A 23758-nucleotide genomic window follows, 5' to 3' on the forward strand; every position below is an offset into this window, starting at 1 on the left:
AAAATTCTAGCAGGCATAACTGTTTGGTCTTGCCCTAAGCTTGATGGATAAGAGAGTAAAGGGGTTCAGTGCTTCCAGGACTCATTACACTCTTGCCTTTCACCAGGGGATGGTTCTCTTTTTTATAAGAGTTAAAGTACTATATTTACATTGACCCATGGATAAGTCAACCCAGGTTTTGGGGGTCAGTTGTTTAACTAAAATTTCTAGACTTATATACGAATACAGTATGCCTTGGGTATGCCTCACTCCTGTTATCACTCCCAAATACAATAGATGCGATGCATAAAAGGGATTTACCCATTTGTTGACTCACCACTAAAAACTGGTTCAGTAGGTCTGCTTTAATGAAGGGTGCATCCAGACTGATTGAAAAGTCCCAGATTTTATTCCTGTTATTTCCAATTTTAGACTAGATTAAAGTAAACTGAGCTGGTATAAAAAGTCTCTGATTATACTGGTAGCCGACAAAAAATATTCTGGAATAATGAAAACATGTATAGATTTCCAAAATAAAATCAGAAAGAATGGGAACAAAATCTGGTCTTTTCAATCAGCCTGGAGGCATCCTTAAAGTAACCAACAGGTTTCCAGAGTCTATTCAAAATGAAATGGCATCCAAGAGCGCATCCACATTGTCTATTTAATCTGGGAGCTTTATGCCCCAGACTGACTACAATGGTGACTACATACACTGGGCAAATTTGGTGAGGTGCCACACAGTTGTGCACATGGGCCAGCATCAGCTCCACTAGCTTGTCCCCTGTTTTAGGAGCTGCCTTTGCTGTTTCCTTATGGGCAGGAACTCCATGTAAAGCCTACCCAATGTGCCACCACTTCTGATGAGGTCAGAAATGGCTGCCTGGACATGTGAGCAGTGATCAGTGGCAAGTTAGGTTATACATGGAGCTCATGCCCATAAAGAAACAGCCACGGCATCCATTTTCCTGTGCTGCTCAGTGTATGGAAGGGGGATGGCACAGTTCTTGGCATGCAAACAACTGAATCAGGCTAAATCAGACCCAGTTCAGCTGTCCACAAATCAAAAGAACCTGAGGACACTCTAAGGTTTCTTGGAAACACTGGGATTTCACCCAACTTTGCCTAGTTCAGAATAAAGTTGGATTAAGGGCAAAAAACATGGCTCCTCCCCAGAAGTAACCATGCATCATCAGGACTGCCAGCACCTGCTTCAGGGTGAGTATGGCATTTTTCACCAGTATAGACAAGCCCTTCATCAGGTTCCATAATGACTGGCTTTTATTATGCATCTAAGCTTCAGAACATATAGCAAAGAAAACCCAACTGCTGCTCTTTTGTGGGAGAGAAAGGGAAACAGAAATAACTCAAGACCAAAGATCTGCCACTATGTACAGAAGCATGTCTATTCATATAGTAGGAACTGATGTTGCTGACTTCTCTATAGCTCTAGCTCCCTGATCAGATAAAAATATGTCAGCATGCTGTCCACATTTAGAACATGAGTGCTGAGTATCTTTTTAAAGGGTTTGGGACACTGCAGTAAGAAGGATAAGAAAAACCAGTTGGGTGTGAGTCATGTGATATGTAGTGGGTTGAAGCCGATGTATTTTTGGCAAAGATTTAAAGAAGAAATGACTTGTAGTGGAGTCCAAGATAAAGCTGGAGATTATTTCATCCTGTAAGGTGGAGTGGACAACCTTTAGCCCTTAAAGATATTTATGGCCTACACTTCCTATCAGTCATAGCCAATGTTTTGGGGTTATAGGGACAGTATACAAAAAACATCTTGGGGGCACATGATCTTACTGTGAGGATGGGTGTCCTATGGCGGCTATATTTTCCTCAACAGTGTTCTAAACAACCTCAAGCAGTGTTTTAAATAAATAAAACCAGATTCTTTAAATGGTGGGCATAGGCAAGGGACAGGGTAAATTATATTTCCTCTCATGAGTTATGTCACCAGCTAAGCAGACCCTTTTCAAAATCTACCAGGTATTTGCAACTTTGGAACAATCCAACAGATGCCCACACTACAGCTTGAAAGTACTTAATTACAAATAATTGGTTAATTTTAAGTCAGTTTTTCTCCCCATAACAGTGGGGATATATTACCGGTATATTGTGATGGTAACCTAACAAACTATAATGTTCCTCCTTTTGTGGTGGAAGTATACATTTTTCTTTGAATAACAGGAACGTGGACTCAATAAATGGTAGAGGAGAAATACGATATGGTTCAAATGCTGACTTGTGCTACTATCTTGTGTTTGGGCAATTATGCAGGGGACAAAGGGAAAGTGTTCTTTGTACAGGCCAGTGGCTTAGAGCATTCCTATTATTTCTGAAGTAAGTAACTGAAAGCAACCATTTTAGGTACTTTTCAGAAATGAGAAAATGAAGAGTAACTTTTTTAAAAGGTCAACTGTAATAGCAACTATTATCCCAGACCTTGGTATTACAGTATAACCATAACTAATTATTTTTAAAAGAAGCTGCCCAATCCCTGACCCATATGTTATACATTTTCACAGCCATGTACTTATCAAAATAAAAATTAGTGTGCTATTTGGAGGAAAATGTTATTTTCCCCCTAGGAGGTACATAATAATAGGCTGCTTTGATCCTGTTAAACTATTTTTCTAACAACACTTTGAAAAGGAAGTAACACAAGTGAGAAACAAATGTATGTTCATTGCCGTGTGTATTGATCATACAAAAAGGCTCATTAGATTCCTTTTATTCACAGCAGAAGAAGCGAACATCGTTGAGTGCTGTGTCATCTACCCACACGCCCTGATATGACTCCTGCTTGGTTTGTATGCCACAAATTCCACCTTTATAACAGGCACTACTCCACTCACTGTAGTCCCCAAAAGTACCACCAACTTCTTCCAAGGGAAGACCATTGCTACAACGGAATCTGATGTTGTTCACTGCTGTATCATCTCCAGCTCCTTGATCAGGTTCAGTTTTCAGCTGAAAGGCACGTAAAATACCATTTGCTGGACACCATCTGACCCCTGACCAATGTCCAAAGCTAGAAAAAGAAAAGTGAGCAACATTTCTGTTAAATGCAGCATGCTATAGCTTATTAAAATGATTTTCAAGAAGTGCTGTTAATTTTTGAAACTGAATGGACTAGATCCAAAAATTCCTTTCCACATGTGAAGGTTTATATCTCTACAGCTTGTCTGTGTTGCACTTCATACTAGAGCACTGAGAAAAATGCAACTCATTCTAAAAAGGTTCTTCAGTTTGTGTAAGCTTAAATATGCTGTTAGGAAACTTCATCATGAGAACATCTACTGACGGATTAGAGAAGTGGAACAATTGTTCCCAACATTTGCAGAATCTTGCTAGCATATATTGGAGTCCTTTAAATTCAGTTCAGTAATACTGTATGTGACAGTGTTTTACAAAAGTTCCAGATATCTAATTACCAAGTAGTATTTGACATTTGCAAGTGATGTATTTAAAAAAAGAATGAAGGAATAGAAGAAGCAACCATTTGTGGTTCAGTACTATTGCTATTATAACATGTCCTCTTAATCTATTTAAATAACTGGACATTTTCTCCATTATCTGTTTTTGAGGTGCATTGAAATTACATCCTACAAATAAACTACTTTATTTTAGATAACATGTGGCTTCTTTAAAATTGTCAAGTTGTTCAGACTGGTTTGTATTAATTTTTCTTTTAATTGAAAATAGGTGATTCCACCTGATTTTCACTTGAATATGTATACAATATGTGTAGTCATCCCTCCTGATTTACGGTCTTGTCATTCGTGTCCCTCAGTCTTTTGTGGATGGCAAGTCGGGAGGGACATAATGGTGAAATAAATGGGGCTCCAATAGTGGCAAAATTCCCAGTTGGTGGGGTAGTCCGGAATGGATCCCCCACAAATCAGAAGGAATGACTGTACTTCATTTGCTTGCTGATTGTAAACAGTAGTACACTCAAGAGCAAAATGTTTAAGAATAACAGCCTGGAAAGGCAAAAAGTATAAAACATTTTAGGGTTTTATACTGTTAACAGTTTTTGATCTTAATGTTGCATTTACGGTAAAAATAAAATGAATCAGAAATGTTTGGAGACTAAAAAAACTTACACTCCAGTATCAGACTCAATGGTGTACATTATGTGGTCGCTCTGATCGGTTGAACAAAATAAGCGAATCCCATTAAGTGAAGTGTCATCACTAAACGATCCTCCATATGGCTCCACCTAATGCAATAAGAAATAAAACAGTATATTGGCATTCAGAAATCTAGCTGTGCAGGAAGAAGGTCTTGGATTCAACCCCTGGTATCTTTGGGCAGCAGTGATGTCTAGTGGTCCCCATGTCAGTGGAGCAGTAAATCTACTCCAGACTGTAATACGGGTTGTAAAAGAGCTCTTCCAGATTGCCAAAACCTGGAAATGGATTCACCACCCCAGTGACACTAGCTGCTACTGCCAGTTACACCTGGAAAAACACACCTGTTTATGATGCTAAAGAGCTACTGCTAGTCAAGAGTTGACAGTCTTGGGCTAGATGAACCAAAGATCTGGCTCAATATAAAGGGAACCTGTGAAAGTAAGTCTGTCTCACAGTCTCCAGTGAATTTTACAGCTCACTGGGGACTTGAACCTGAATATCTCAAGTCACAGGCCAACACATTAATCACAACACCATAAGAGGCAATGAGTATATATTTACCTTTACGCTAAATCCAATAGCATATGATCGTTCTGGGCACATGTCAACCCATGTCCATTCACCCCAGCGTCCTCCATTAGCAACAGATAGGGAGCTGTAATTTCTTCTACTTGCAAAGGTGCCATTAGCATTGACATATGTTCTCTCCAAGGCTGATGTGAGACAAGCTAAGGCAAGAAAAAAGACAACAGAAAGGGTCTTCATTTTTATAGACGCTAGATGAAGCTACACGAAACAGGTCAAACTTTTAGCACTCTGTACTTTATACTTCATTTTATCTTGATGAGTGTCACTGAAATAACATATTCAAGATTGCCACTTGGAAAAGTAAACATACATTAATGTTTAGCAACTGGAGTTTTTTTGGCTCATGCTGCTAGCTAAATCTGGAAGGCTCCCCTCATTTTTGTCCCTGAATAAATCATACTCAGCAGAAAGTAAATGGATTAATTTTCCTCCACTTGAATTTAGATCCTACTCCCACTTCAGTGGAGTAGCCATTCTTGTTTTTAACCTGTAGAAAGTACTTTAGCATCCTTGTCTAATAAAATCTGTAATCTTTAGCTTTCTTAAAAGAAAAATTCACTTCATTAACCTTACTTCAGAGTTAAAATGTTTAGGTTGAGGTTATAGTAATTCTTGTAACAATTTGTACCACTAAGAAGAAGAAACTCACAGGGAAAGATGCACGCTATCTGTCTGTCTGTCTGTCTGTCTATCTATCTACCCATCCATCCATCCATCCATCCATCCATCCATCCATCCATCCATGGGTTGTCTGCACTGGCAAAATAAATAATCTTTTAACCGACTTGAAGCCGACCTGTCCATATGACATATGATGTGAAACCAGATAGAAACTGACATGAACCCATGTTCTAGGGATAAAAACCAGAACAAAAAGAAGTTCTGATACTCCTGTTTAATATGGAAAATGTGCATAATCGCACTGGCATATAAACAGCATGGCATGAGTGCAACAGGTGACCTGTATGCCCAGATGACATACAGAAGCAGCCTGGAACAGGCACCCTGCCAGTGCCATTGCTTGCATATGGGTTTTTTTGGTTTAGTATACAGGCACATGAGTTGCCAGTTGCACCATAGACCGATATCACTATCAACCTGTCACATGCCCCATGATGCAAAAGTACAAAAACACGGCAGGTTGCCAATAATGCAATGGATGCAATTAAAACAGATACAAACCAGACAGTCCAACAGGAGGACGCATGGAGTGAAGGGGCTTCCATGACTGTGCTTTACTAATGTGTCGTTGGGTGCTCTGATGCACTGTTCAAGTTGTTTTATCACTCATGTGTCTGTGTGGCTGGTCACATGGGGCATCCAATGGCATGGCAGCTGGATGGAAATAGGGAGACAATTCTGGTCTCAGTTGGTGTGTTTGTGTGATGATGCACATGCATGGCAGGGAGGCAAAAAAACAAAACCAAACCCTAAGAGGTGTAGCTTGATGCTGCATGGTGCGGGCTGCCTGTGGGTGTTCAGCCCACCTTGCGAGTGGGCCATGCAGACATCATTGTTTCTAACCAGTTTGGGGGGGAAACAGTAAAAACCCACTTTTTCCTGTCTGTCTGCTCAGCCCCTTTCTCCAGGCAGAATGCAATGTAATGCTGTAGCAGTCAGATAATGTGTTTACACCCCACTGTACAAGCAATTTTATAGCACTTTAATCATCATGGTTTCCATCTAAAGGAATCCTGGGATTTGTAGTTTGGTGAGGCGAGTGCCAAATAGCTTTAGTCGACTCCCCTTGGCTACAGTACTACCGTTCTCTAATAGAGATTTCTAAATATCTCATCAAACTATAGATCCCAGAATGGTACAGAAAACAGCTACGACAGTTAAAAGTTGCATCAGGCTGCTATATATGCAGTATAGATACACAGAACAGTATTTTGGAGACTTGGGTTTAAACCTTGCCTTAGCACTCCCTTGGACTGTTGTAAGGATGAAAACTGGGGGTTTGAGTTCTTTGGGGGTTTCTTTGAGTTCTTTGGGAAGAAAGGTGGCCTCTACAAATAATAAATACATACTTTTACCCTTGTCATCTGCTACTAAATCGCACAGTTTGTTCAATATGTAAGGTAAACAGACTTCTAGAACAAACTGCCTTTTAAATTCTGTTATAATTAAGTTAAAAACCAAAATGCAGTACTAAGGAAACTCTCTGTTGTGCTTTATAACAAATGTTATTGGCGGGGTACATACCTCCGCTTTGCGGCGCTCTGCCGCCGCCGCCAGTAGGTCCGCGGGGGAGCCGGAGCCTTCACACGGCCCGACTCCCGCGCGGACCGAAAAAGAAGCTCCAAAATGGGCGGGATACACACCGCCATATAGTACGTATAGGATACGTACTAGGGTTAGGAAGGGGCGGTGCTTCCGCACCCCCCTAACCCTAGTACGTATCCTATACGTACAAGATGGCGGCGCACCTCCTACATGGGCGCCGCCATCTTTACGTACTGGACGCACAGCGTCCAGACGTGTCGCGGCGCCTATGACGTCGCGAGTCCGCGCCAGGCGCCTCGCGACGTCATAGAGGCGCCGCAAGAAGAAGCTTCGAAATGGAGCTTCTTTTTTGCTCCGCGCGGGAGTCGCGCGGTTTGGCTACTGCGGCTCCCGCACGGAGCAAATGGCGGCGGCGGGGGAGCGCCGCAAAGCGGCGGTTTGTACCCCGCCATGGAGCTTCTTTTTAAGTCGCGTTTGCGATGTAGCGAGGCGCCAGGGGCGCACTCACTACGTCACAACGCCCGCGACGCGTACGGACGCTCAGCGTCCGATACGTAAAGATGGTGGCGCCCGTATGAACAGGGTGCCGCCATCTTGTACGTATTCAATACGTACTAGGGTTAGGGGGGTGCAGAAGCACCGCCCCTTCCTAACCCTAGTACGTATTGATGACGTACTATTTGGTGGTCTGTAAACTGCCATTGTTCAAATGATAATTGTTCCAACTTCTCCCATAGGTTGTTGGAGGTTTTTGGTCCATAAATCAGGATATGTGGAACAGTATAGGATCGTTGTCTAGATCAGGCCCCAGAACATTACAGCTTATGTAGCACAGGGTCCATATTTATGCACAGATGGTTACCAGTGGCACATGATGGTTTCTATGTCAGTGGAATGGGGACTCCACTGTGTATTTTAGTCAACACTTTAAGGTGCTGATTTCTCAAAAAACAGTTTGATCATCTTGGATAACTACATCAATGTTCAGATGTAATTCTGGATTCACTATTCCACTGACATGGAAGCCATTAGCCATCATTGGTGACTACTTAGCAAGCAAGGAGATTTGGAACCTACCAGGTTCAGGAGATCTTCACTGATGCTGGGTTGCATAGCTGACTGCAATCCCAGCCTCAGATCTCAGAGTATGGGAACTTCATGCTTCAGAGATGCTCACTCAATAAACTTCAGAGTGAGCAGCTACCATATTAGCAAAGAGGCCTAAATTAAAGCTGTCACACTAATATTACTGTGCAAAGATCTAAGGTATCCTTCATACCTGAGTCTTCTCATATTGATGAAGATAACTTAATAATTATTATTGTGTACCTTAACTGGATGCCTGGGGTTTCCCCCTGAGCAGTCATTTAGAGCAAAACAGAAACATCCAGAGACATTTCTCTCGCATAAAATTTTATCTTGCAAGTTTTTGTTTGCCACTAAGTCCAAAGGAAATGGAAGCTGGAAGGAATTAAATCCAAATGCTTATGTGTGGCAAACTAGCTGTTGACATCTAATGCCAAAACAATTTCAAATGCTGAGACTAAATGTCTTGGAAGCCTTTTATGCTGAAGTACGTCTCAATATAAATTTAAAAATCTGAAGTATTTCTGATTCAAATCAATCCTGTTGCTAGAGCCAAGTTTCAGGTTCCCCAACTTACGCTAATGTGAAGAGTTCAAGCTGATCTGCAAAATGTTTACATTATTGATCATATTATCTCTGATTAATTTATCAGAAGCAGACCCATGTTTTTTCAGGTAATGTTGACAGGACTGTCTCAGCAGGAAAAGGAGGAAAAATGTGAGTGAGACAAAGTACACACATGCTTTGTTTTGCATGGACTGAAACCAAGGACACGGTCTTAACAGCAATTCTTTCAAAAGTGAGCAAGGAAAACTTGGCCTTCCTGAGTGGAAATTCTGCATTTGGGTGGTCTATGTTCTGTGTGGAGAACTGCATGAGGCTGGCAGATAGCACCACTAAATGAGGTTTGGCTGAACTGGGCAGGCTGTCAAATTGTCCATTGGGAAGAATACTCATTTGGGTAGCACACTGGCAGGATTTGTCTGGCTCAGAGCTTTAAATTCATCAACTTCTTTCATGGAAAATCATTCTATTTCTTTAAAGCACACCAAAAAAAATATTCAATGTAGGACAGTATCTAATGTTTTCTCAGATTACAAATTAGCTATGTCAACCCTGCATTTGTAAAATGATCAGAATAAAGGAGCCAGATAATCGCACAGAGTTAGAGCAAATTTGCTCAACAACTTAAGAATTATACAACCCAAATGAAAAAGCGTTTTCTTGACAGGTTCTTACACGTTTCCATCTCAGGTCAAAACAAAGCTTTTTACCGATATCTTTCCCTATAACTAACTAAGATGCTTCTGGAAGAACAAGATGTACAACTGTAATAATATATTTTAAAAACACATGGTGTAACTTGCTCTTTTCTTTCCTTCATGCATTTTTGAGGGAATAAAGATTATGTTGATTTGGTTCTCTGTAAAATTCTTAATGCGGCAAGACTATTTTACAATAAAAGATATTGCTGGGGAGTATCTCTATATGCTAGGAAAAGCCTGTTTGTGAAGGACAGTTCACATGTTATGGTCTCCAGATGGGGACCAGGGCAAAAATGCCTCCATTATACTATACCCAAAGATCTGTCTTGATCTGAGGAGCCATTGGACACCATGAAGCTGCCTTCTGAGGCAGATGGTTTGGGAAATCATGGGCAGGCAGAAAATTGTTATTCAGACTTAAACCCACTTGCTAGTTCCAACTAGTGTGGATCAATAGAAAGTAATAGGAGTTACATAATCATTATCATTCAGCATTTGATTTAGTGGACTACTTTAGCTGAGATGGACATTAGATTTAGGCCTCAATTCATTATTGTTGCAATTTTGCTGCTAGAGAGAAGCATTTGCCAGATCTTTCTTTTGGGTGCGAAAATAATTTGCCTGGCTTTGAACACTTTGGCTTGGCGCTGATGTGTGTCAATTGCTTCTCTTCCCCAAGCAAATAAAATAAAAATATCTAATTTTGATGGGCACTTCCTATGATAAAAGTAGTGCTGTTTAACAGCTTCCACTGAGGTTTTTTTCCTAAGCAACTTGTGTGTGGAAGCCATAATGTAAAAAGTCTTTCGGAAATAATTCAGATCCTTTTTCAAGTACATGTGTGACTGTATGTGTGGCATCTTCTTGTAAGCCTTACAAGAGTAGGATTCAATTCACTTTTAGGTTGCCTCTGTATACTGTAGTTTGATTTATCTATAGAGAACGCTTAGGTTACCTTTGTATCATCTCACTAACCATAATTCTCTGTGATGGATGGGTGGGAGAAGAAATAGCAACTATTTTGTATTGCATATGTATCAACATTACATAAGGAGCCAACAGGGTTTCATATGAGCCTAGCCATGGCAACATTTAAAAGATGGTCCTATTGACCTAATTAAATATTATGGTATGCTCTTGCTGCATGATGTCATACTAACAGTTCAATTATTCTTGGATATATTAACTGAAATTCAGCCTGACCTGTCAGAAAGGTTACAATGCAGAGAGAGAGTGAATAACTCAAAACAGAGGTTAGATCAAGGGTGGGCAACTGCAGAGGGTTCAGGGGCCAATTGTTTTGCTCCTGGGGTTTCTTCAGAAGCCACATGGTCTGCCAAAAGTCTGGAAGTGACTGGTGTTCTTCTGGTTTGGGGGAAAAAACAGGGTTAGTGTTGGTTTTTAAAGGTTGACTAATGCAAGGGGCCCCTGCAACCTATTTAAAAAGCAAATTGTTGCTCGGGCAGGGTTCAAGCAATCTGGAAAAGTGAAAGGGCCTAGATGAGCGGAAAGCTGTATGCACTTTGCCCACCTCTAGTTCAGTTGTCAAAGGGTTTTTACTTTAGCCATAGCTTTTGCATAACAGCACATTTGTCTTTAATTCTATCACATTTGTACTGGCAATTCATTGGCACTGTTCTACAGCTGTGAAAGGCACACTTTGCTCAAAATACATTATTTCTCAGTTCAAGACATAATACTGCCTGTCTGAACAAAAGTGAAGTTTAAACACTTCATCTGAAGGAAAACATGTGTATCATATGGAACAATGTCTGTTGGACAGATTGAAACATCCTAGTTTTCCAAAGGCAAGTTATTTTGTACATATCATCATGAGGTAGCTTTGTATATACTGTGAAACACAGTAACCCACCTTCCCACCACATAATGCTCATAATGCTTATACACATGAAAGCAGTCCAGCCTCAAACTCTAGCTAGCATTTCTATATTCCAATATGTTCTTTTTCTGTTATTCCATTTTTTTCTACACTGCAATAGTGAGTCACACTGTTAGTAGTAGTATTCCTTGTAAAAAGAAAGGGGGGGGGGGAGAAACACTTTTGAGATTGATGTAATTCAGTGTAAGTGTTTGGGGACTCCATCAAATGCAATCTGATGAAGGGAACTGGAGTCTACAAACACTTAAGATCAAAATCTCCTTTGGCTCAAACAAGCTAAGCCAGCTATCTCCTTGAAAACTGCTGTAGTGCTCCTTAGCCATTGTGGATGCTCAACCATCATGGCTCTGTTTGGAATAGATATCCCATGCCTAGGTTCTTTCGCCCCCTCTAGTTTTCTTGAACTTTTGTAAATCCTGATGTATCATTCCCCCCCCCATATTATGGATCATGTCAAAAGGCCAGGTGGTTTGGAGTCCATTCCAAGCCAATCTTCGACCAACACACACAAAATTTGCATTTCTTTCAAACTGTGTATTTCAAAAAGATTATACAGTCCCACTTAATTTTAGGTGCCTTATAAATAAGTATGACTAGTTCACTAGCCTCTTTAGTCACCCCATAATAACTACATTATTACAGGATTGTCATGTCTGCCAAAAAAATAAAATAAAATAAAATCCAGAGTTAGATCAAATGGTTCCAGCATGAAAGCATATATCTGATATTTATGAACTTTATATTAGATGTCTATCACATTATTTGGGTATCAAAATGGATTTTTAAAAATTACATTACAAGATGGAACAGAGCACAGAACACCCCTAAATTCATCTGTTTTACTGCCAACACAGCAGCTAGTCAATTAAATTACTCAATAGTTCTACATGACCTGCTTCTACAGGTCAGTGTGTCACCATGACATTTTAGGGAAATGTCCACTATGGGCCTGATGCAATAGCTACTATGGCAATCGACACAGAACAGATTCTGAATTTTGTGACTGGAGAAAGGTATTGCACAAGATTTCATAAAACATCATTTGAACTCAGTCATCCCAGTTAAAATAGCATACAACCTACTATAAGATTTAAAAACTCATATTTTAATTTAAATGGCAAAATAAATATTTGTAATCTCAAGTGTGCAACATTTGTGAACCCAATATTAAAGTGCCACCTGTTGGCCACCAGCTGCTTACATGTTTTACACATGGATTTAAACAAGAAAATCGTTTCATTGATAATAAATTGTTGGTTGTAGATTTTGAAAGTTTTACAAACACATGCTGTCATTCTGTTCAACAAGATAAACAGGCTCCTTGGTTTTAAATACTAGCTAAGAGGGGAGACCACTGAAAACAAAATAGGCTTCTTTACAAAATACAAGATTAGAAAATTAAATATCAGATTGTAAGCTTGAATGCTTTTAGTTGGATAAACAACTATTTAGCTGAGCTAGCAACTAAATTGAAAGTCAAGTACTGCAACCTGAATGGACAATAAAATCATCTGAGAAATGATGTCTGGCTGAAGTTATAAGGACACCTTGAGGGGAAAAGACAGGAGTGAGTTTTGTGCAATTTCTAAGGCAAGTATTGATGCGGAAGAGACACTATGAATATCCACCTTGTGAAGTATTCCTGAAATCACATCCTCAAATTGGAAAGCCACTGCAAACTGAGTGAGCAAGACAAGTAACAAGCTCTTGAGATACAAACTGGATTGCTACAAACACTTAGGTATGAAAGACCTAAGAACTCAAATGTATACAGTTAAGCCCACTTAAACCTCCAATTCTTTGCAGATCAGAGTGTATACAGATCTGGCATATTGAAAATATCAGATCATCTCTCCTTTGCTCACCGCAGTCCACCAGGGCAAATGGTAATGTCAAAATAAGCTACTGGATTTGCCTAGATAACACAGGTTGGCATGGTGCCAAAAAAGCCAATAAGGGAATCAGTTTAAACATGATTTCAATAAATATGGTATATGCCACAGACACCTTAAATCCAGCACATCAGTATACAATATAATCTTGTTCTTATTACAAGATCCCATAGTTCATACTCTGCACATTAGCAGGTTGAATTCAAGAGCCTTTGAACCAATGATTATTTGAAAGAATTGATAAATTTGGAGGAAAAAAACATGACACTTTTGTTTCTACTTTCAATCTGACGCTTGAAAAATTACTATGTAACTTTAATATTATGAGATTCTTAGGCACACAGGAACATCCAGGATCTTGACACAACAGTTCTCTGATGTGAGGAGAGGCAGTTATTGCAAAGCAGTCAGCTACTATCAGTGCAGAGTTTTCAAAACAGGTGTCCTTAGGTCTTCCATCTAAATCTCGCCACACTTTCCAAGAACAGCAAAGTTTATTAACAGTCATCAGCATTTAACCAGCTCCTTGTTCGTTGTGGGTGCTGAGACTTCTTCACCACGCATAAATTGTTCCTAAAACAAGAAAATAGTATTCATACACTTTTTCCAGGGACATCTATCAACCACAAAATGAACTTCATGAGAAAACCCTGCTCTTTCAAAATGATAAAATACTGCTAAGATGGCATTAATTTATGTAGAATATAAATTCTACTATAATGAGAGATATGAACTTCAAACAAGATTTGGTTGTATGAAAACTGTTCAGGCAATGAACTCAAAAATGCCCTCTTTAAGAGACATTGTACAATGCATATCAATATTTAGAATGAAGGTCCACCAAGGTCAATGGAACTTAGTTCCTGGTAAGTTGTTTAGGTTTGCATCCTAGAGTACTAAGCTTTTCATCCATGTAAGGAAATCTATGCTTTCCAGATACCAGTGGTACCCCGGGATACGAAAGCACCGCCTTACGAAATTTCCGGGATACGAAAAAATTCCATAGGAAAAAACTGTTCCGGGTTACGTTTTTTTTTTCGGCTTACGAAAAAATTTTTTGGTGCTTTTCGGCGCTTTTTCGCACATCAAAGATTATTAACTGAATTCTGGTAAAGTTCACAATTGTGCAAAAAGAGGGAAGTAAAACACTTTTCCTAGGAAAAAAAACGCTACATGCAGAAGCGTTTTCTTTTATGTGAACACAGCCCAAGCCAAGCTTCCCATACAACCTGCCTTTTTCTCACCTTGTCATAGATTACTTTTACTATAAGCGAACAACTTGGACATGTGGCAACATCTTCACCATTTTCAAGATCCTCCTGCAATGACACACAAGAGACAATCATTCTCTGGACAAGGCAAAGCCACAGCCAGCCACTGAAATGGTGAATAAAAGTGGTCCCAAACCCTTTTACCACATGTGCCTTAAGCAGCTAACCATGTCCTGGTTTGTTTTGGTGTATCAATTTATTTCAGCACTGTTCTGATGTATTATCAAAAGTTGGACCCAAAGCGCAGAACAGTAGGGAGTGCAAGAGTTTCAACTGAAGTCTTGCAAATGCAAGCCAAACATATTTTAATTTATACAGCTATTTTAATTTGTTGTCTTTTTAGTGGTTTTAAAAATTTCAAAATTTACTTTGTTATTGTACTTTAGCAATGGTACAATTGGCTGAACACAGCCTTGGAATTCTAAATAGGGTGAAAGGTAATATATAAATGGTTTAAATAAACAAAGCAAAACAAACAAAAAACAAAAGAGCTCACAAGTAAGGGAACCACCCAAACAAAAAGTTATCCCTAAGGACCATGTTTGCATGTTGAGGATACTCCAGCATCTAGCATTGACTCAATTTAGATCACAACCAGATTTTTAAATAATAAATAAATCACAATTTATTAGGTGCACTCTTGTTTTGGGGGGGGGGGGGGGACTTAGCAATTTCCAGACCCACATTGCAAAAACTTCCTTGAAGTTACTCACAGACACAGTTCAGAAACTTCGGTCCAAAACACACTGCAGAAATAATCCAGTTTGAGACCGCCTTAACTGCCCTGGCTCAATGCTAGGGAATTTGAGGAACTGTAGTTCTGTGAGGCATTCTGTCAGAGAGAGAAATCTGGCGCCACAATAAACTACAATTCCCAGCATTCCCTAGCCCTGAGCCAGGGCAGTTAAAGCAGCCTCAAACTGGATTATTTCTGCAGTGTGTTTTGGACCTCAATGAACCATTCATCCCAACTACAACTTCATGTTTATTATTTGTTGTTGGCCACGTACATATTGTTTATTTGATTTATATTCTACTCCACCACATGGGCTTTGAACAGGTTTGTTGCTGTGCACCTTCAAATCAATTCTTACTTAGAGCAACTCTATGATAGGGTTTTCTTGGCAAGTTTTATTCGCAAGAGCTTTGACGCCTTCCTCTAAGGCTGAGAGGGGGCTGACTTGCTCAAGGTAACTAAGGCGCTTTACAGACCGCCCAAAAGGGTGGTCTGCTGGCGCCTGTGTTTGCTGCGTGAGGGAACCACAAACCGCACGGTTCCCCCAGGCAGCAAGTGGGTTCTTCTTGCAGCGCCGCTGTGAAGCCACAAGGAACTAAGCCCTTCCCAGAAGGCATCTGGCTCCATCCTGGCCTCTGAGGGGAAGAGAAGGTAGGCCAATCCCATCAGGCCTACCCTTAAGAAACAGAGCCCTCCCTCCAGTCCATCTGCCTTGGTCCAGGCCTCAGAGGGAAAGATTAACTCCTGGACCTGATCCCCTTTGCCACCACCATTCCCTTCTCCTTCTGTGTCATGTCTTTTTAGACCTGAGGGCAGGGAACTGTCCAATTAAACGATTGTATGTACAGTGCTTTGTAAACTTACAGTGCTATATAAATAAAGCTTAATAATAATAATAGTGGCTTGAGTGTTGAACTACAACCCTGGAGACCAGGGGTTGATTCCCATCTCTGCCATGAAGCCCTTTGGGTGACTATGGGTAAGTCACACTCTCACTCTCTCAGCCTCAGAGGATGGCAATGGCAAACCCCCTCTGAAGAAACCTGCCAAGAAAACCCTATGATAGGTTTGCCTGAGGGTCGCCATAAGTCAGAAACGACTGGGAGGCACACAAAAACAACATATTTGAAAGGGAATGCAATGGCACATAGCTGGAGCCAGCCTCGGCCAGGATGAACAGACGTCGTCCTCCTTTTCCAGGACATGCCCTACATTTCGACCTTCTGTCCAGGAGGAATTACAAAACATCTCCATTTGGAGCATGAATTTATATTCCTATGAGTGTTTTTAGCTTTTATCAGATCACGTCCTCCATTTTTCTTGAAGGTCCTCCATTTTGACCAGACCTATCAAGCATTAATTTATATTCCTATGAGTATTTTTTCTGCTTTTATTTGGTTATGTCCTCCATTTTTCCTCACAAGGCCCTCCATTGTGGGGTGGCGCCTTGTCCATCTTATTTATTAATTTGAAGCACACTCATCCCTCCATATCTGCAGATTTGATAAATATGTTCTCTCTAGGAATATCTAGGTCCTCCAGCGCCAACTCTATGGTCCACTTTAACCAAACGTTGCCCTGGAGGACCAAGAGATTCCTAGAGAGAACACTCTACTAGGCCTTTGTAGCTGCTACAGCGCAACTCTATGGTCAGATGTTGACAATAGAGTTGCCCTGGAGGACTTAAGGATTCCTAGAGAGGCGTCCTCTCAGGTAAAAGCCCGGTGTTTTTGTGATGCGCGGTTCTTCCATGCTCACCCTGGCGATGAGGAAGCGGTCCCCGCAGGGGCAGGGGTAGCTGTAGGTCTCCGTCTCCTCATCGTACTCGAAGTCCTCGATCTCCACTTCGTCGTGGAAGACGGACATCCCTCGGTCGCCTCCTCCTCCTCCCGACTAATATGGAGCCTTTCCTCGTGTGTCACTGGCCGCTACGCCGCCCGACTGCATCTTCTTTTCAGGCGAACCGCCATCTTTGTTATGGGCTGACGCCACGGCGTCCTTTAAGCCAATCATCTTTCAGAGAAGCCGTAGCGCCCGGCGTTGACCTCGTCTTCTTGACGCACAGCAACCAATCACGAAGAAGAAGAGGTAACCCAGACATCTTTGTTATGGGCAGACGCCACGGCAACCTCTAATCCAATCGCATTTCAGATAAACCGTTGCCCCCTCCGTCCTCGTGACATACGGCAACCAATCAGGAAGAGGAAGAGCAAGCCGGGGTTCCTAAGCTTTGTTCCTCCACACGTTTTGGACTTCAGCTCCCAGAGTTCCTTCCCATTGGCCAACCTGAGTGAGGCTTCTGGGAACTGGAGTCCAAATCACTTGGAGGGCCGACGTTTGGGAAACCACTGAGGTAAGTAACTACAGTGAAGCCCAAGCTTTGGTTTTAGACTACATCTCCCAGAATTCCTTCTCGTTGGGCCGAGTCAGCTAGGGCCTCTGGGAATTGAAGTCCAAAAAAACACCTGATGTTTGGGAATCACTGCCATAGACTAATACTAATACAGTACTTTTTCAGAGCCGTGTAGCCATTTACAATTTTCGTATCTCTGTGGAATTTACGAAAGCCCATGCGCGAAGGAAACAACCAATGAAAACCCAGGGATGAGGCGTTCCGTCACGTGAACCGTTTCCTAGATCACAGAAAAATTATAGAAAGACACATAACTTGAACTCCTGGTTTAAAAATCCTGCCATGTTGTGGTTGTTTTTAAAACCAGGGATCGTATTTCTTCCATACGTCGGATATTCCCTCGCCTAGTGGTTTGAGCGTTGGACTGTGGCTCTGAAGGTTCCAAACTGTGCCCTTTAAGAGATGTTTGGACTTCAACTCCCAGAAGCCTCAGCCATGTTTGGCCAATAGCCTGGGATTCTGGGAGTTGGAGTCCAAAATTCCCTTAAAGGGCCTAATTTGGGGGGGGGTAAGTCACACTCTTTCAGCCTCCTCAGTAGCAAAGCTCCTCTGAAGAATTAGAACAGATTTGAGAGACACACAGTAGAGATACACATTCTTCCCACAATCCTCCCTTGTGGAGGCGCTCTAGCACTTGTCCTCTCTATGGTAAACCATAGAGTGTGGAAGAGCAACTTCCTGTTCCAGACCGGAAGTGTGCATCAGCTGTTGTAGTCCCCTTGACCCTTCTCCTCCTCCATGCCGGCTTTTTGCTCTTAGTACCAGGAGAGAGATGTCACAGCGTCGGGATCCAGGCTGTTTGTGGCTGAGCTCCAGGGACTCCTTCCCTTGTTAGGCCCCTGTCAAAGGGCTGGAAAGAGTGGAAGTAAGTGCCTTCCTTCGCTCCAGAGGCTGTTGAAGCCCAGAGAGTTGTTGCTGGGCGCCTTCCAGCCTTTTCTGACGCTTGGCGACCTTGGGAACTGTAGTTCTATGGGACATTCACCCTTCTCTGGAAGAAAGCTCTGGTGCCACAACAAACTACAGTTCCCAGAATTCCCCAGCACTGAGCCAGGGCAGTTAAAGCGATCTCACACTGGATTATTTCTGCAGTCTGTTTTGGACCTAACTCACTCTAAGATCCAAAACACACTGCAGAAATAATCCAGTTTGAGACTGCTTTAACTGCCCTGGATCAGTGCCAGGGAATTCTGGGAATTGTAGTTTATTGTGGCAATATTATTATTATTATTATTAACCTTTATTTATAAAGCGCTGTAAATTTACACAGCGCTGTACATACAGTCTTTTTAATTGGATGGTTCCCTGCCCTCAGGCTTACCATAGAGCTCTCTGACAGAAAAGGCTGAGTGTCTCACAAAACAACTGTCCCCAGAATAAACGTCAAATCCCAGGGTCCTGCAAGATGCTGCCCTGACAGTTAAAGTGGGATCAAAGTGCTAATATACAGTGGGGCCTTCACACTTGCTGGGTTTAGGGACTCATGTGAAAGTGGGAAAACCACAAAGAAGAAAACACCTCTCTAGGAATCTCTCGGTCCTCCAGAGCAACTCTATGGTCAACATCCACTGGAAATTGACCACAGAATTGTGTTGGAGAACCTACAAATGCCTAGAGAAGTGTTCTCTCTAGGAATCTGTAGATCCTTGGTGGACGTTGGCCATAGAGTCATGCTGGAGGACCAAAGGATTCCTAGAGAGAACATATTACTGCATATACTCATGTATAAATCTAGAAATGTATGTCAGAAAATTGACCCAGAAAATCTGGGTCAACTTATCGATGTAAGTATTGTATTTTAATTCATATCAACAAAAGGAACCATCCCCTGACGAAAGGCAAGAGCTTATCTCTCCTCGGAGCACCCAAAAGAAGCACTGACCCCTTCGCTTTCTCATCCATCCAGCCTTTTTTAGGGTGAGCACAAACAATTATGAGGTCGACTTATAGTTTGGTATACAGTATATGGTAAACAAATCCGTGGGTAATCAAATCCACAAAGCTCAAAGCCGCAAATGTGGAGAGCCCACTGTAGATGTGTGAAAGAGATCCTAATCTGACACTTTAACCAGTGCACCGTACTGACTCTGGTCTTTATATTCTGCTTTCCATATTAGCCGACCAAAACATAAAGTTAATAGCTGTTTTATACAGCTGCGTCTGTTCCCAAGCTGGTATCCAGTGTCACGACATGTTCCCCGTTCCAATGTTTTTATCTATATTTTTGCCTTTACTACTGCAAACGTATTTCTCTCTGCCATCTTGGGAAACTATAAAACGGGATGGCATAAATTAACGATGGATGCGTCTACCATAGGCTATTGATCATTTTGGATGTATACATTTCCCTCCAACCTCAGAAGCAGTATGGCTCTATGTCATTTGTTGGGAGACATGATTTGGAGGATACAGTTGCACTTACAGCCTACTTTCCACAGGTTGGTCACTGTCTAAGCAGAGTGCTGTCCTTCTTTAGGCCTTTGATATGATCCAACAGCATTCATACTATATTCATACCTACCAAAATGTCATGTTCCTCTGGTGATGAAGTACAGTAATTTCTGTCTAAAAATGGTTTCTGGACCTTTAGAGTAATTCCACTTCACAGGTAGCAAACTGGGGCTGAAGAAATGACAAGTATTCCTTCAGCCTTACTGCTTCTCTGATAGCGGCAGAGTTAAGAGCTGAACACTGTTCCTCGGTTTCTTGGTCATGGTTAAGAAATCTTTTTTTGCAAGGACCACACTGCCTTCATGGAAATCAGAACTAACCCATACATTTTTTTTTTAACACGACATGTTCACTTGCTCTCTTTCTCCTCTTACCTCCTCAGATTTCCAGACCCTTTGGGTGAAAAATGGGTTTGAAAAAGCTCCCATTAATGCAAGTGGAGACTTGTTAAAAAGCCTATGTAATAGGCAAAACTGGGTCACAGCTTGGAAGGGTAACTCTTTGCACCCCAGGTTGCAGCTCCCTTTAAAAGCATCCTCATGTGGCATTTAGACTTTCTAAAAATGCTTCCCTTTTGGTTAGAGAAGCCCTAGGTAATTTATGCTAATCTTCAGTCTCATTACAGATCACTTTCTGTGTCTTCTCAGATTTAGCTACTAATTAGATCATCAGATAAGCTGAAACACATGAGATACTTGCAGGCTTCACTTGCCTAGAATGAAGAAAAATCTGCCAGGCTCAATGACACTGGAATATTGGGAGGGGTTTTTAAAACTGCTTTTGTGCAGATTTTATCCTGAAAACTGAACTCTAGAACACAATAATCACACATGAAGGACAAACGCAGTGAATAATCCTCGTTAATTGTTTACAAATATGACTTGACTACTGGTTAATACAGAAGGTCTGGTCCCATCTTATTTGAGTATCTTACAAGCATGCTTTATACCAGTGTTAATCATAGTGATAGTCCATTGACCAGTGCTAGAGCCTGAGTAACCTGCTGCTGGTCCCTATAGAGCTTCCTGGAAAGAAACACTACAGTTTCCTAAGTATGTAAAGAGATTTAATGCGTGTATTGGGATTCCATGCATAAACCATCCCTTCCTTCCCTTTATGTTCATGATGCAGTATTATAATTAGCACAAGTTTACAAATATGTTCCAGATTATTCTGGTTCAGAATTAACTATGATTAGCACTATTATTTCTATAGATGTAATGTTTGTTTGTTTATTTAAGATCTTTCTATGTCGCCTTCCAGCTCTTAGTAGTGAGTTCCACAGTAAGGGTGCTGCCACAGAAAAAGCCTTTTTACATGTACATAGTCATCTAACTTAATGAGGTGTTGGAACACCCAACAAGTCTAGGAGGTGACTAAGGCATGAACCACTATAGCCAGACATGCCTTCCTCAGGAAAAGGTACAGTTGGTGCACCAACTGAAGCTGGGTAAAGATACTCCTGGCCACTGTAACCACCTGGCCTTCCAGGAGCAATCCTGGGTCTAAGAATACCCACCAGGTTATGAATTTGATCCTTCAAAGGCAGTACAACCCTATCGAGAACAGACTGTGATCTTGGTCCCACGTTGGTTTTCCTACTGACTAACAGTACTTCCATCTTGTCTGGATTGAGCCTCAGTTTATTCACTAGCACCCACCGAGTCCTTCACTGTATCCAAACAATGATTCAGGACTTCAACAGTTTAGCATCATTGTAAAGTGGTAGAGTTGGATGTCATCAGCATAGAATACAGTATTAACCCTTATGGGGTTGTGTAGGCTAATAGCCTAGCCCTAAAGTCTGAACATCAGTCACTCAGCTTCAAGGGGGAAGATTCAGCTACAGAATGCTGGAACCATTGTAAAGGAATGCCCCCAAGTCCCATATCGGTCAAACAACCTAGATGGATACCGTGATCGATAGTATCAAATGCCACTGAACAATCCAGTAGGACCAACAGGGATGAATTTTCCCCAACCAACTCCCAGTATAGCTCATCCACCAGGAAAAGGGACTCTTGCATGAAAAGAAAATGGAGAGGCAAGAAACACACAAGTCCATGGGATGGTTGCAGTGTATGGATTTTTAAAGTAGAATTATGAGAACAACGCCATTGCATCTGCATTGGGCCCAAACACAAATGTTGGTTTTGTTTTGTTTTCTGAGTTATCTCTTTGTGGAAACTAGTTTTCTTCATCTTAAGTCCAAAACACACTGCAGAAATAATCCAGTTTGAGACCGCTTTAACTGCCCTGGCTCAGTGCTAGGGAATTTGGGGACCTGTAGTTTATTGTGGCACCAGAGCTCTCTGACAGAGAAGGCTGTCAAACAAATTTTTGTCCAGGGCTTGACCTACAAGATAAGCATTACTGTTGTATGATAGCATTTTCTTTGTTTTTAAGAGATAATCAAACATGAAAGAATGTATAACAAGGATCACCTAGTAAATGTTTGAAGGAATGTAATGACATCAACTAACTTATGCAGCAAGTAAGGTACGTTTTGCCCCTGCTTGTTGTTTAAGCTTTGGACATTCTTTACCCATGTTCAGGAATAGTGGTAAATGTCAGAGCTTCAAAACATTTCTTTTTTGGACCATAGCTTCCAGAAGCCCCAATCAGTATGGCAAATGGTAGGGAATTATGAGACTTGTAGTCCAAAAGATCGGGAGTCCTAAATCTTACCTCCAAATTTAAAACAAAAGGCTATGAATGTTTCCAACATACATAAAGGGAGAGAATTTTAAGTATACTGTATTCAGAAGAAAAGTGTCAGCTCATTTTACCGGCCAAATGTATTTATATTATAAAAATGCTCTGGATAATATATATATTTAAGACGTTGCACAAAAGAGAAACCTAGCAACGCTTTTTGAACTGGCTGGTTGTTCTGAAATAATATGGGTAGAAACATTTTGGAATTGCTTGCTAAAGAGAATCATTGAAATAAAAGCACTGAAGAGTGCTTTAGTACCAGCAGATGTCACTATTGTTGTAATTGATTCAAAAATGTTATAAGCTGCAGCTTGAAAGAACTATACAGATAATTACTTTGCATGTGAACTTAGGAAACAAAAACAATGGAATATTAATCGTTCTGTCAGTGTCATAAAATTGTCAGCTGAAATGCCACGCAGATGCTGTAGTCCTAAACGCGCTTTCTTGTTACTAAATGCTGTTGAATTCAGCAGCACTTTTTTTCATGTAAAAGTGCATAGGATTGGGTTCTTGGAGCACTCTTCTGACATTTGAAAAATCCTGTAAAGAAGACTGGTCCAAAACACACTGCAGAAATAATCCAGTTTGAGATTTCTTTAACTGCCCTGGATAACTGCTAGGGAATCCTGAGAACTGTAGTTTATTGTATGCCAGAGCTCTCTGATAGAGAAGGCTAAATGTCTCACAAAACTACAGTTCCCAGAATTTCCTAGCATTGAGCCAAGGCAGAATAATAATAATAATAATAATAATAATAATAATAATAATAATAATAATAATAATTTTCTTTATATCCCGCCTCTCCCAAAAGGATCAAGGCAGGTTACAACACAAAAATACACCGTAAAATACAAAATACATACGTAACTAAAATTTACATAATCCCCTTATTTGTCTATTTTAAAACTAAAAACACAATTATAAAATGGAGATTAAAATCAGTTAAAGTGGTCTCAGAATGGATTATTTCCGCAGTGTGTTTTGAACCTATGGCCTGTTACAGACAGCCAAAATAAAGCTGCTTCGAGTCACTTTGGAGGTATGGTATTTCAATGATGCATGAGTCCTAAGAGTCTGGAAGCTTCACC

General features: G+C 41.0%; 3 protein-coding genes across 9 annotated transcripts in view; 1 reads left to right on the forward strand and 2 right to left on the reverse strand.

Annotated features, from left to right (window-relative positions):
- Positions 1-2670: 2670 nt before the first annotated feature.
- Positions 2671-4964, reverse strand: LOC121934622 (vitelline membrane outer layer protein 1 homolog). The gene is made up of 3 exons (XM_042475259.1): positions 4686-4964; positions 4095-4210; positions 2671-3019 (listed from the first exon to the last, which is right to left on the reverse strand). Exons 1-3 carry the CDS (start codon positions 4887-4889, stop codon positions 2719-2721), a joined length of 621 nt encoding a protein of 206 aa, XP_042331193.1. The 5' UTR covers positions 4890-4964; the 3' UTR covers positions 2671-2718.
- Positions 4965-12273: 7309 nt separating this feature from the next.
- DPH3 (diphthamide biosynthesis 3) lies at positions 12274-17097 on the reverse strand. 2 transcript variants are annotated; one of them, XM_042477652.1, is made up of 3 exons: positions 16847-17080; positions 14326-14400; positions 12274-13654 (listed from the first exon to the last, which is right to left on the reverse strand). In XM_042477652.1, the coding sequence occupies exons 1-3, from the start codon at positions 16952-16954 to the stop codon at positions 13589-13591; spliced, it is 249 nt and encodes an 82-aa protein (XP_042333586.1). In that variant the 5' UTR covers positions 16955-17080; the 3' UTR covers positions 12274-13588. The 2 variants fall into 2 exon arrangements, with proteins under 2 accessions (XP_042333586.1, XP_042333588.1); XM_042477654.1 differs by lacking the exon at positions 14326-14400 and having other exon boundaries at positions 16847-17097.
- A 325-nt stretch (positions 17098-17422) lies between these two features.
- The window catches only part of OXNAD1 (oxidoreductase NAD binding domain containing 1), a 37725-nt gene continuing 31389 nt past the window's right edge, over positions 17423-23758 (forward strand). The window contains exons 1-2 of one of the 6 annotated variants that reach the window (XM_042475906.1): positions 18194-18366; positions 20332-20442. The gene's annotated coding sequence lies outside the window, so the exon portion shown is untranslated. Of the gene's footprint in view, positions 17442-18192; positions 18367-19223; positions 19416-20331; positions 20443-20484; positions 20543-23758 lie in introns of those variants that run through there. The other 5 variants (XM_042475909.1, XM_042475910.1, XM_042475905.1 and 2 more) reach the window with 5 other exon arrangements.

This window comes from Sceloporus undulatus, chromosome 6, assembly GCF_019175285.1.
Source record: "Sceloporus undulatus isolate JIND9_A2432 ecotype Alabama chromosome 6, SceUnd_v1.1, whole genome shotgun sequence".
NCBI classification, from domain to species: domain Eukaryota; kingdom Metazoa; phylum Chordata; class Lepidosauria; order Squamata; family Phrynosomatidae; genus Sceloporus; species Sceloporus undulatus.